At 50.8% G+C, this 12545-nt stretch overlaps 1 protein-coding gene across 1 annotated transcript in view; it reads right to left on the reverse strand.

The window, feature by feature from the left end:
* Positions 1 to 1563: 1563 nt before the first annotated feature.
* DRAXIN (dorsal inhibitory axon guidance protein) overlaps positions 1564 to 12545 on the reverse strand; it is a 34263-nt gene continuing 23281 nt past the window's right edge. The window contains exons 6-7 of the mRNA XM_031009433.3: positions 12203 to 12292; positions 1564 to 7831 (exon numbers count right to left, since the gene is read on the reverse strand). Coding sequence (XP_030865293.2) covers positions 7719 to 7831; positions 12203 to 12292 — 203 coding nt within the window. The 3' untranslated portion in view covers positions 1564 to 7718. The remainder of the gene's footprint in view (positions 7832 to 12202; positions 12293 to 12545) is intronic.

Here is a 12545-nt window from a genome sequence, read left to right on the forward strand (position 1 = left end):
GGTTTGGCTTTTAGATGGTCAGCATGCCTTTCTGTAACCTTTGACCCAGGGGTCAGTGGTACAGACTGGGGTCAGCAAGCTACAGCTCCTGGACCAAATCCGGCCCGCTGCCCTTTTGTGTAAATAAAGTTTTATTGGAACGCTGCTGTGCTCACTCATTTGCATGCATCTGTTTCTGTGTGATCCATGGCTGCTTTCATACGACGATGGCAGAGTTGAGTAGTGGGCAGAGAGGGTATGACTTGCAAAGCCTCTTGGAGGGGGACAGGCCTTCTGGGCTCAGCTCCTCAGAACCATCCCCCGTGGGAGCTCCTCCAGCCACCTGGGGCTATGTGGGGAGGACTGTGAGTTCTCAGAAGATTTGGTGCAGCAGCTCTCAGACTTGAGTTTCAGTTGTGCAGATTCCCAAGCCCATGCCTGGAATTCTGAGTCAGAGGCCGAGGTGGGGCTCAGAAACCTGGGCTTGCTGTCCACAGGATTCTGATGCTGGGGGTCCGAGGACCCATGTTTTAGTAAACCCTGGATTTGGGAAGCCTGATTTTCCCTGTCCTGGCTAGGCAGAGACATCTCTGCAGATATGGACACCAGGCTCTCAGGGCGCCCCACCTCTGTGGTCACCACGGTCCCCAGGGGTGTCTGGGCCCCACCTTGGCTTTAGGATCAAGGTCACGGGGAGACATAACAGCCTGCCCGAGGAAGCCCTGGTCAGCAGAGCTGGGCGGCACTGGCTGGAACTGCCACCACGATAAGAGATGTCCTTCCTGGTGCCAAGCCAGGCCACCCCCTCACCAGTTCACGCCCTTTCCCAAGATGGCAACTGACCCTGCCCCAGCCCTGGCTTCCGTTGAGCTGCCTTGTCCTTTCTTATCTTGCAGGAGTCCCGCTTCTGCTCTTCTCTGCACTCGGCCACCTTGGCTCGGAAGGAAGCTGCTGGGGACCAGCCTGCTGCAACCCGCCTCAGAATCTCTTTGGGACCTCAGCTGCCCCAACCCTAAAATGGGCAGGGAGATAAAAATCTGGGACTCCGGCCAGGTGCGGTGGCTCACGCCTGTAATCCCAGCACTTTGGGAGGCCGAGGTGGGTGGATCACTTGAGGTCAGGAGTTTGAGACCAGCCTGGCCAACATGGTGAAATCCCGTCTCTACTAAAAATACAAAAAGTAGCCTGGCGTGGTGGCACACGTTTGTAATCCCAGCTACTCGGGAGGCTGACGCAGGAGAATTGCTTGAACCTGGGGGGCAGAAGTTGCAGTGAGCCGAGACCGTGCCACTTTACTCCAGCGTGGGTGACAGAGCAAGACTCTGTCTAAAAAAAAAAAAGAAAACAAAAAAATCTGAGACTCGCAGTCAAGAGGTCTGGCTGAGGGATTATGATGAGGACCAGGCGAGGGCAGGGGTCCTGTCTGCCTTGTTTGCTGCTTAGCTCAGGGCAAATGCTCAATCCAGTGTGTTGAGAAGTCATAGGTGGGATACCAGGCTTAGGATCCCCTCCAAATGCCCCTGTAGAGCTCACTACCAGCACAGACAGACCGTCTCCTGGAGGAACAAAGAGAGACACCAGGTGGGCTTTTTAACCATCGTCTCTTTATTTACAGCTCAAGAGCACATGCAACATGACATCATGAAACTACAAGGGCGTGGCACTTCCCCCTCCCCCTGCTGCTCCCCAACTTTAAAAAGGAAGTACAGCACCCTAGGAAGTTGCCTAAGAGTCAGAAAACCCTACACTGAGGGTCCCAGGCCGAGGTGCTCCATTCATTGCCTCCAAAAATAAAGACCAGTTGCAGCCCAGGAGGCTGGGCCTCAGAGCCTGGGAGTTTGTCATTGCTGGTAATTAGCTAGGCAAAACAGGTCTCGGATTTGCCAACTCACACCTGAATACAAATAGCCCGAATTATCCGAATGTCCCTGACCACCCCACATTTCTGTTTTCCCCGTCGTATCCTAGACCTGTGATTCTCAAATTTGATCGTGCCCAAGAATGACCTGGAGAACTTGTGAAAAGCCAAATGGCTGGGCCCCACCCCCAGAGATGCTGGCTCAGTAGGCGTGGGGTGGCGGGGCCCAAGAATCTGCATTTCTTTTTGTTTTTTTGTCTTTTTTTGAGACAAGGTCTCGCTGTATTGCCCAAGCTGGAGTGCAGTGGTGCGATCATGGCTCACTGCAGCCTCAGCCTCTTGGGCTCAAGCGATCCTCCCACCTCAGCCTGGAGAATAGCTGGGACTACAGGTGTGCACCACCATGCCCGGCTAATTTTGTTATTTTTTGCAGAGATGAGGTCTCCCTATGTTGCCTAGGCTAAGATTCTGCATTTCTACCAAGTTCCCAGGTGCTGTTACTGGCCCGGGACCGTAATCTTGAGTGTCTAAGGTCTAGAAAGCCTCTTGCACCCAGAAGTGACCCAGCCATGGATCCTGTATCAGACTGCTTGTTCTGACTTAGAATTCAGAAAATACACTCCCTGCAATATAAACCCCTGGTTCTGCAAACCGCCCTTCCCAGGAAAGGCAACCATCCCTGCTAACCTCCTCCCCAGGAAACACACACAGTCACCATTGCCTGTCAGAGTGAAGACTATCACAGAGGTGACAGGGCTCAGTCCAACCCCATGAAACCCCCAGTGAGGAGCCACAATGGTTTGCTTCTCTGGTCTCTCCACTGTCTGTCCTAGCACCATTTTCCTGGCTGTTCTGTTGTTTTATAAACCTGTTCCTTGCAGGTTTCAGGTATGCTGTCTCTCCAGCTGCAGAGTGAGCCCCACGGCAGAGGCCGTGTGCCCACCACCTCAATGTTAGGTTTTGTTGGGTGGGTTGAATATGGCTTGAAATAGGGACCCACCTCCAGCAGCTCAGTGGTAGAAGGGGTTGTGGCTTTAGGATTTACTTTGTGGCTTGGTCACTCCTCAAGGGGCTGTGAAGCTGTCATTTTCCCACAAGCCTTGGCCTTCATGTCATTGCATGCTCAGCCTATTCCCAGCAGGCATGGAAACCACTCTTGGTGTCTCCAGACAAACCACGGAAAGGCAGCCCTGTGGGAACAGCAGGTATTCCTGGGATCCGCGGTGAGACTCCAGCTGGAGGAGTGCAGGAGGGTTCAGGCCACGGGCCCAGCAGCTACTGGTTGCCACCTGGCCTCCTGCTCAGCTCCCCCACTCCACCCAGGGTATCGTTTTAGACTCCAGCACCCATTTTATTGCAAAGCCACTTACTCCTCCAGCCCTGCCTCGGTGCCTGGAATCTGCACATGCTGCCAAGGGCTGAGGCCAGAACAGTTTTCCAAACCTCTCTGACCACGGAACCGTACCCTGACCCTTTCTAATGGAGCATCTCATGGTCCCAGTGTTCTATGGAACACACTTTGGGGAAGGAGCTTGAATGGTGACTTAGAAATGATCTCAGAGTATGTGATGGGTCATTGTCAAAGAACCGACATCTAAAATTCTCCTAGAATAACAAATTAGCTAACACTGGAGGTTTATTAGGTGCTAGGCACTGTTCTAAACACCTTATAAGAATTCTGCGTTCACAGGCCAGGCATGCTGGCTCATGCCTGTAATCCCAGCACTTTGGGAGGCTGAGATGGGTGGATCACCTGAGGTCACGAATTTGAGACCAGCCTGGCCAACATGGTGAAACCCCATCTCTACTAAAAATACAAACAGTAACCGGGCTTGGTGGTGCTTGCCTGTAATCCCAGGTACTCGAGAGGCTGAGGCAGGAGAATCACTTGTACCCAGGAGGCAGAGGTCGCAGTGAGCCGAGATCATGCCACTGCACTCCAGCCTGGGCAACAAGAGTGAAACTCTGTCTCAAAAGAAAAAAAAAAAAAAAAAAGAAGTATGCATTCACTACTCACAACAACCCTATGAAGGGAGAGTTATTATTCCCATTTTACAGATGAAAAAATCAAGGCACAGACACCTTAAGAAACTTTCCTAAGGTTACCAAAGCGGTGAGAGGTGGAATAGGTGGATTTAACACCAGCCGCACTGCTACAGATGGAAGGGGAGAGCAGAGACTCTCAGCCCCAGCTGCACCTGAAGTTACCTGGGAGAAAAACTATGAAGCCCAGACCAAACAAAACAGAAGCTTTGTGGGTGGGCCCCAGGCCTGTGAATGTTCCTGGATTATTGCAACGTGCAGCCAACGTTAAGAGTGAGCAGGCTTGAGCAGGGGTTGGCAAACCGTGGCCCTCAGGCCAAATCTGCCCCACTGCCTGTTTTTGCGCAGTTGGCAAGCTAAGAGCAGTTTTTGCACTTTTAAATGGTTTTAGAAAATTAAACTAATAATATTTTATGGCCAGGTGCGGTGGCTCACACCTGTAATCCCAGCATTTTGGGAGGCTGAGGCGGGCGGATCACCTGAGGTCAGAAGTTTGAGACCAGCCTGGCCAACATGGTAAAACCTTATCTCTACTAAAAATACAAAAATTAACCAGGTGTGGTGGCACATGCTTGTAATCACAGCTACTTGGGAGGCTGAGGCAGGAGAATTGCTTGAACCTGGGACGAAGAGGTTGCAGTGAGCTGAGACTGAGCCACTGCATTCCAGCCTGGGCAGCAGAGCAAAACTCCATCTTCAAAAAAAAAAAGAGAGAATAATATTTTGTGACATGTGAAAAGTATATGGAATTCACATGTGTGTCCATAAATAGTTTTCCTGGAGCATAGCCATGAATTCATTTACACACTGTCTGTGGCTGCTTCGAGCTACGGCAGAGCTGAGTAGCTGGTGGAGATCGGATGGCTTGCAAAGCCTAAAATGTTTATTTGGCCCCTCACAGTAAAAGTTTGCTAAACCCTGGATTAGAGGAAATTGGCTTCTGTATGAGCAAAATAAATTTAAGATAGACCTAAGGAAGAACTTCCTGGCAGAGAGGTTGGTTAGACACTTGAGAGGGCTTTGGGATTCCCAGCTCTGGAGTTAAGAGGTTCCATCCACCCATCCCTTTTTGGAAATGTCAAATAGAGATAGCTAGGGCAAAGAGATGGGCCTTGAATTTCCAACCATGGAACTACCCTGGCAACCAGTGGCAGTTCTATGGGCCTTTTAGCTTTGTCCTGACTCTCTGTGTTCTCCATGGCTGATGTCCTAGGACCATCTAACAGCTGTCCCCCAGCCATAGTAATGCTGGGCTTTCTTCCTGCGGTACTCCTTAGGGTTCTAGCCCCACAGAGCCAGCACAGTCCCGAGTCACCACTTAATGTGAGGCACACACAGCATGTGGGTTGTCTGGTCTCAAGTACGAAGCTGCTGGCAGATCCGCCTTTTTAAATTTTTAAGTGTTTTATATTTTTGGAGTCTCACTCTGTCGCCCAGGCTGGAGTGCAATGGTGTGATCTCGGCTCACCGCAACCTCCGCCTCCTGGGTTCAAGTGATTCTCCTGCCTGATCCTCCTGAGTAGCTGGGATTACAGGCACCTGCCACCATGCCTGGCTAATTTTTGTATTTTTAGTAGAGATGGGGTTTCACCATGTTGGTCAGGCTGGTCTCGAATGCCTTACTTCAAGTGATCTGCCTACTTCAGCCTCCCAGAGTGCTGGGATGTCAGGCATGAGCCCTCGTGCCCAGCCTTAATTTTTGTATATTTGGTAGAGACAGGGTTTTGCCATGTTGGCCAGGCTGGTCTCGAACTCCTGACCTGAGGTGGTCCGCCCACCTCAGCCTCCCAAAGTGCTGGGATTACAGGCATGAGCCATTGTGTCTAGCCATATCTGCCTTTCAGCTAGCCTGCTTTGATCTCCCAGTTCCCCTGCCCTCCCTGCTCCCTCCCCACAAGGTTCCCATGCCCATCAAACTTGGATAGGGAGAGAACAAGCATATTTAATTTCTTCTAGATCTGCCTGCTTTCCTTGGTGCCTGACCCCTGACCCCAACTGATTTTTCCAACGCAGTAAACATCTCTGGCATCTTATGGGCGTGATCCAGGCCAGTGAGGAATTTGGCCAGGAAAGTCTTTTGTCATTTGCAACCTGGTTCGGCCTGGAACAGAGGGTTGGCCAGGAGTGAGATGCCAAGTGGGGGGATTTAAATGGTTCTCCTGAAGTGACCCCTGAAGCCAGATCTGCTGGGACAGATGTTCTGGGTGGGCATTGTGAGTCTGGCCTGTTAGGGGCAGTTAGCTTCAGATAGCACCTCAATTTCAGGCGAGCCTCAACTTCCCAGTGGGCTCTGCTGCAAAAATGTGGGGTGGGGTTCCAGGGATGGTTTTGTGGTCCTGGAAATCACTAAACAGTATGCAAAGTGGGTAAACATGGGCAATATGTGTGGGGTTTTTTTGGATTCCATGCTTGCATCAGAACCCCTGGGGGGGAAGTGCTCCAGAAAACTGTAAAGTGCCTATCCAGGACTGGATGATCAGGACCACAGGGACATAAAGGCCAACATGATTCTTTTCCCCAAACACTTCTTATCCCAGGATATCAGCTACCAGACCACAGGGATCAACCTGCCCAACTTATTCCTGCAAGCAAGTATGTGCTTAAGTTGTATTTTGTTTTGTTTTTAAACATGATACACCTTTATCCAGGGAAGGCAGAGAACAGTCAAGTTATTCCAGCCACAGAGGAAGGGAATACCAGGGTGTGAGCCTCTCTTGCCAAAAGCCTTAGAGAATCTGGAAGAAATTCTTGGCTGTGGAGCAGCAAGAACGTGGGCCTTGGAGCTGGACAGCCTTGGCCCAGGTTCATGTCCTTGCTCTGCCATGTACTTCCCAGGACCTCTCAGTGGGTCCCTGGGCCAGCAGCCTCGCATTCCCTGGGAGCTTGTTAGAGCACAGAGCCCACTGAGTCAGATGTGCTTTTTTTTTTTTTTTTTTTTTTTGAGATGGAGTTTCACTCTTGTCCCCCAGGCTGGAGTGCAGTGGCATGATCTCTGCTCACTGCAACCTCTGCCTCCCAAGTTCAAGCGATTCTGGTGCCTCAGCCTCCGAGTAGCTGGGATTACAGGTGTGCACCACCACGCCTGGCCTAATTTTTGTATTTTTAATAGAGACGGGGTTTCCCCATGTTGGCCAGGCTGGTCTCGAACTCCTGACCTCAGGTGAGCCACCCGCCTTGGCCTCCCAAAGTGCTGGGATTACAAGCGTGAGCCGCCGCGCCCGGCCAGATGTACATTTTTAACTGGATCTCCAGGTGACTCTTAGCATGTTCAGGTTTGACGAGCACTGACCTGGGACCCTGGGCAAGTCGAGTCAAATAACTCCAGTGTGCCTCACGGTCCTCAACCTGTCGCGTGGTGATAATGCCTACTTGAAAAGGTCGTTGTGATAATTCAATGAGATAATGTATTCCAGCACTTAGCACAGTGCCTGGTACATAGGAGGTGTTCCATATTCATCTCCTGATGGTGGACCTTCTTTCGGGAAGTTTAAATTTCTTTTCCACTCTCAAAAACGCCTCTTGGTTTTGAACTTGAAGCTGTTGTAGTGCTGGAGTCGGACAGTAGAGGGCACTCTCGGCATTGCCATCGCGGAGAGCAAGACACGCGGGATGGAGGCTGCGTGGGTCCGGACTTCGTGTGTGCAGGTGCTGCGGGCCGGCTCCTGGGCACCCACCCAGCTCATTCGCCGAGCGGCTCCCCTCCTGGGGTTGAGTGTCCTGGGCCTGAGTCTGCAGCCTCAGCCATCTGTTCCCCAACTTGATCTCCCACTGCTAGTTACAAACAAATCGCCCGGCTTGTGCAAACCTCCCGGGCTCAGTCCCCAGTCCCGCGGGGCCGCTAGACGTTGATGAAGGATCCCTGGTCGCCGTTGGCCGTCTCGGGCTCCACACAACGCCCTTTCCTCCGTGTAACCCTGCGGTTCCGGTGGAATTTGGCATAGCAGCGCAGCCCTGGGCGAGTGGAGGCAAGGGAGGTCAGAGGCGCGAAGGGCCCATGCCCTCCCCTTCCTTCCCCTGCACGCTCGGGGCCAGCCGGCTCCCTCCTGCCTTTATTCTGCCCTACAACCCAGCTTCCTCACGGCAGCCCCAATGAGCTTAAAAGACACGAACCCGGAAGAGGGGAGGAATGAACACGGAAGGAGCACGGAGAAGACTCAGGGAGGTCCGGGCGGTGAACATATTCTGTGTGACACGTAATGGTGGGGACATGGCATGCATTTGTCAAAACCCACAGAATGCACCGCACAGTGAACTATAACTTACGTTGACTTCGGTTAGTAATAATAATACATCACTATTGGTTTGTCAAGCAACAAATGTACCAAGAGAGGCCGGGCACGGTGGCTCACGCCTATAATCCCAGCGCTTTGTAAGGCCGAGGCAGGTGAATCACTTGAAGTCAGGAGTTTGAGACCAGCCTGGCCAACATGGTGAAACCCCGTCTCTACTTAAAAAAATACAAAAACTACCCAGGCATGGTGGTGGGTGCCTGTAATCCCCGTTACTTGGGAGGCTGAGGCAGGAGAATCACATGAACCCGGGAGGTGGAGCTTGCAGTGAGCCAAGATCATGCCACTGCACTCCAGCTGGGGCGACAGAGCTAGACTCCCTCTCAGAAAACAAACAAACAAATCTACCACATGATTGCAAGATGTTATTAATAGGAGAAACTGCATGCAGGGGCAAAGCAGGTATATGAGAACCACATTCTGTGAAATTTTTCTAGAAAACTGCTCTAAAAATAAAGTCCACAGGGTATGGTGGCTCACACCCGTAATCCCAGCACTTTGGGAGGCTGAGGTGGGAGGATCGCTTGAGCCCAGTAGTTCCAGACCAGCCTAAGCAACATAGGGAGACCCTATCTCTACAAAAAATGTAAAAAGTAGCCAGGCATTGTGGCATACACCTGTAGTCCCAACTACAGGAAGGAGGGGCTAACATGAGAGGATCCTTTGAGCCCAGGAGTTCCAGGCTGCAGTAAGCCTTGGTTGCGCCACTGTAGTTTAGCCTGGGTAACAGAGTGAGACTCTGTCTCAAAAAAATTAAAAAATAAAATACACAGATAAATTCAATTAAAAAGTCTATAATCTTGAAAATTGGAAAGGAAAAAGGTTATTAAATTTTTTTTAAGTGGCTCAAATTCTGCCCTTCCCTGTAAAACATCCTATGGAGAGCCATTGCTTTTTTTTTTTTTTTTTTTTGAGATGGAGTTTTGCTCTTGTCACCCAGGCTGGAGTGCAGCGGCACCATCTTGGCTCATGCAACCTCTGCCTCCTGGGTTCAAGTGATTCTCCTGCCTCAGCCTCTCGAGTAGCTGGGATTACAGGCATGCGCCACCACACCCAGCTAATTTTGTATTTTTTTTTTTTTTTTTTTAGCAGAGATGGGGTTTCACCATGTTGGCCAGGCTGGTCTTGAACTCCTGGCCTCAAGTGATCTGCCCGCCTCGGCCTCCCAAAGTGACGGGATTACAGGCATGAGCCACCGTGCCGGGCCTCCCTTTTTTTTTTTTTTTTTTTTTTGAGACAGGGTCTTGCTCTGTTGCCTGGACTGGAGTGCAGTGGCATGGCAAGATCTCGGCTCACTGCAATCTCTGCCTCCTGGGCTCAAGTGATCCTCCCCGCTTCAGCCTCCCAAGTAGCTGGTACTATGGGTGTGCGCCACCACACCCGGCTAATTTTTTTTTTTTTTTTTTGTATTTTTGGTAGAGACAGTGTCTCTCTACATTGCCAAGGCTGGTCTCCAACTCCTGGGCTCAAGGATCCACCTGCCTTGGCCTCCCAAAATGCTGGGATTACAGGCATGAACCACCCTGCCTGGCCTCCAATGCCCACTTCTGTCTACCATTTCTTCTTTTTTTTTTTTTTTTTGAGACGGAGTCTCTCTCTGTTGCCCAGGCTGGAGTGCAGAGGCACGATCTCAGCTCACTGCAACCTCTGCCTCCTGGTTTCAAGAGATTCTCCTGCCTCAGCCTCCTGAGTAGCTGGGATTACAGGTGCGCGTCACCACACCCGGCTAATTTTTGTATTTTTAGTAGAGATGGGATTTCAGCATGTTGGTCAGGCTGGTCTCAAACTCCTGACCTCATGATCTGCCCGCCTCGGCCTCCCAAAGTGCTGGGATTACAGGCATGAACCACCCCCTGGCCTCCAATGCCCACTTCTGTCTACCCTTTCTAAAACAACTGTAGGACTCATTATCATATTATTATCTTTATAGCCCTTATTACTTACTTTTTTTTTCTTTTTGAGACAGAGTCTCACTCAGTCACCCAGGCTGGAGTGCAATGGCAGGATCTCGGCTCACTGCAATCTCCGCCTCCCGGGTTCAAGTGATTCTCATGCCTCAGGCTCCCGAGTAGCTGGAATTACAGGCAAGTGCCACCATGCCCATCTAATTTTTGTATTTTTAGTAGAGACAGGGCTTCACCATGTTGGCCAGGCTGGTCTCACTCCTGACCTCAACTGATCCTCCTGCCTCGGCCTCCCAAAGTGCTAGGATTACAGGCATGAGCCACCATGCTCGGCCATAGCCCTTATTATTTTCTAAAGACATACTATCTATGTATTTGATTGTTGTCTGCTCATATCACTAGAATGTAATTTATGGGCATAGAACTTGCTGGTTCTTTTCACTACTGAACCCCCCAGTGTCCAGAGCAATGTCTGATACGCAGTAGGTGCTCCCTAAATATTTAACTGATTAGATGAGTGAATAATCAGAACTACATAGCTTTATTGCTGAGGTGGGAGGATCCCTTGAGCCCGGGAGTTAAAGCTACAGAGAGCTGGGATTGCGCCACTGAACTCCAGCCTGGGTGACAGAGTGAAACCCTGTCTCAAAAAATAATTAAATTAAATTTAAAAGTCCACAATTTTAAAAATTGGGAAGAAAAAGATTTATTATTATCATTTTTAAGACAGGGTCTCGCTCCATCATCCAGGCCGGAGTGCAGTGGCACGATCATGGTAGATAACTCTCTGAGGCTAATATGAGCAAAACGGGGCATGTATCTCAGGTCCACAGAGGGGCTGAGCCCCAATTCCCCTATCCAGGAGATGTGTGAATGCTGATTTGATATTGGATGGAACTGATTATCGTTCATGTTTGGCATTTTGTTTTTAAAAGAGTACTTGTCTTTCAGAGGTACACACTAAAATATTCACAGGTGAAATACCTGTAAGCTCCCAGGAGTTGCTTAGAAATCATGTCGGAATAAGGAAAGCGTGTGAGAGATGATAGACACAGATTGGCCGTGAGTTGGTATTTACTGAAGCAGAGTGATGAGAAATGGGCGCTCATTAGACTATTCTAACTACTTTAGTATATATTTGAAACTTTGCAGAATACAAAATTGAAACTGGCTGGGTGTGGTGGCTCATGCCTGTAATCCCAGAACTTTGGGAGGCCAAGGCAGGTGGATTGCTTGAGGTCAGGAGTTTGAGACCAGCCTAGGGAACATGACAAAACTCTGCCTCTACCAGAAATACAAAAATTAGCTGGGCTGGTGGCATGCACCTGTAGTCAGAGCTACCTGCAGGGCTGGGATGGGAGGATCACCTAAGCCTGGGAAGCAGAGGTTGCAGTGAGCCAAAATTGCACTGCTGCACTCCAGCCTGGGTGACAGAGTAAAACCTGTCAAAACAAAACAAAAACCTGAAACGATTCCCCCCTCTTTCCTGGCTGTGTAAGTTTGGGCATCATTAAGCTTTCTGTGCCCCAGCTGGCTTATTTGTACAGTGCAGATCATCATAGCCCCTTTCTAGGGGTGGTCATGGGGATTTCAGTAGAAAAGTGCTCAGCACAGAGCCCAGCACACCTAGGCGAGGTGGGGGCACGGAGGAGTTAAAGAGGCAGCTGGGCAAGTGCATCCTTCCCTGGGACATGCTGGGAAACCCACCCCCACCCCATTATCACACTTCAATGCCTCTGCTGGGATAGAATTCTGGTGTGAAAGCGGCAGCCTTCTGAGGCTGGATCTAATTTAAAGAGATGTGCTCCTGTCTCCTCCCTTCTCCCTCTTCCAGATAGTGGGAGATTGCGCCAGCTTGTATTTCAAAAGTTGAGAAAAGCAAATCTCAGAAATGATGCCAAGAATCAGGACTAAATGAGTTCACAGATTGGGAAGGCACTGATAAAGCTGTTCTTGCTCACGTCTTCGGCTCCCAAGGGATTCTCCCACCTACACCCCCGCCGCAGGCCCATGATCCACCCTCTGCCAGGAAAGCTTGTCCCCCACTCGGTGCAGAAGCAGCTTCAAGAAAGGGAGGCTTTGTGGTTCTCAGAGCATGGGGAGCCCCCCGCAAAGGAGTCTGGACCCACCTTCCACACACATGCAGTCATCGAAGCATTTGTTGTTGAGGCCTCGGTTGTGGGGTGTGCAGAGATGCTCCCGCAGGTCGCAGCAAGTCCCTGCCAACACAGAGAGCACACGCAGTCAGCCAAGCTGAGCCGCCCCTCCCCGCAGCCCTGCACTCGGTCCCACTGGACAAGAGATCCATCATCTCTGTGGCAGGCCGTGCCCTGGCGGGGTGGGCCATCTGGTGTGCAAGGCTCCTGAGTGGAACCACAGAGGGATGTCATGGCCGAGGCCCCCAAGGGTCGGTGGCAGAGACCCCAGCTGCCTCAGATAGGGAACTGATTGATCATGGGAAGAGTGAAGGTG

The sequence above is a fragment of the Gorilla gorilla genome, chromosome 1 (assembly GCF_029281585.2).
Source record: "Gorilla gorilla gorilla isolate KB3781 chromosome 1, NHGRI_mGorGor1-v2.1_pri, whole genome shotgun sequence".
NCBI lineage: Eukaryota > Metazoa > Chordata > Mammalia > Primates > Hominidae > Gorilla > Gorilla gorilla.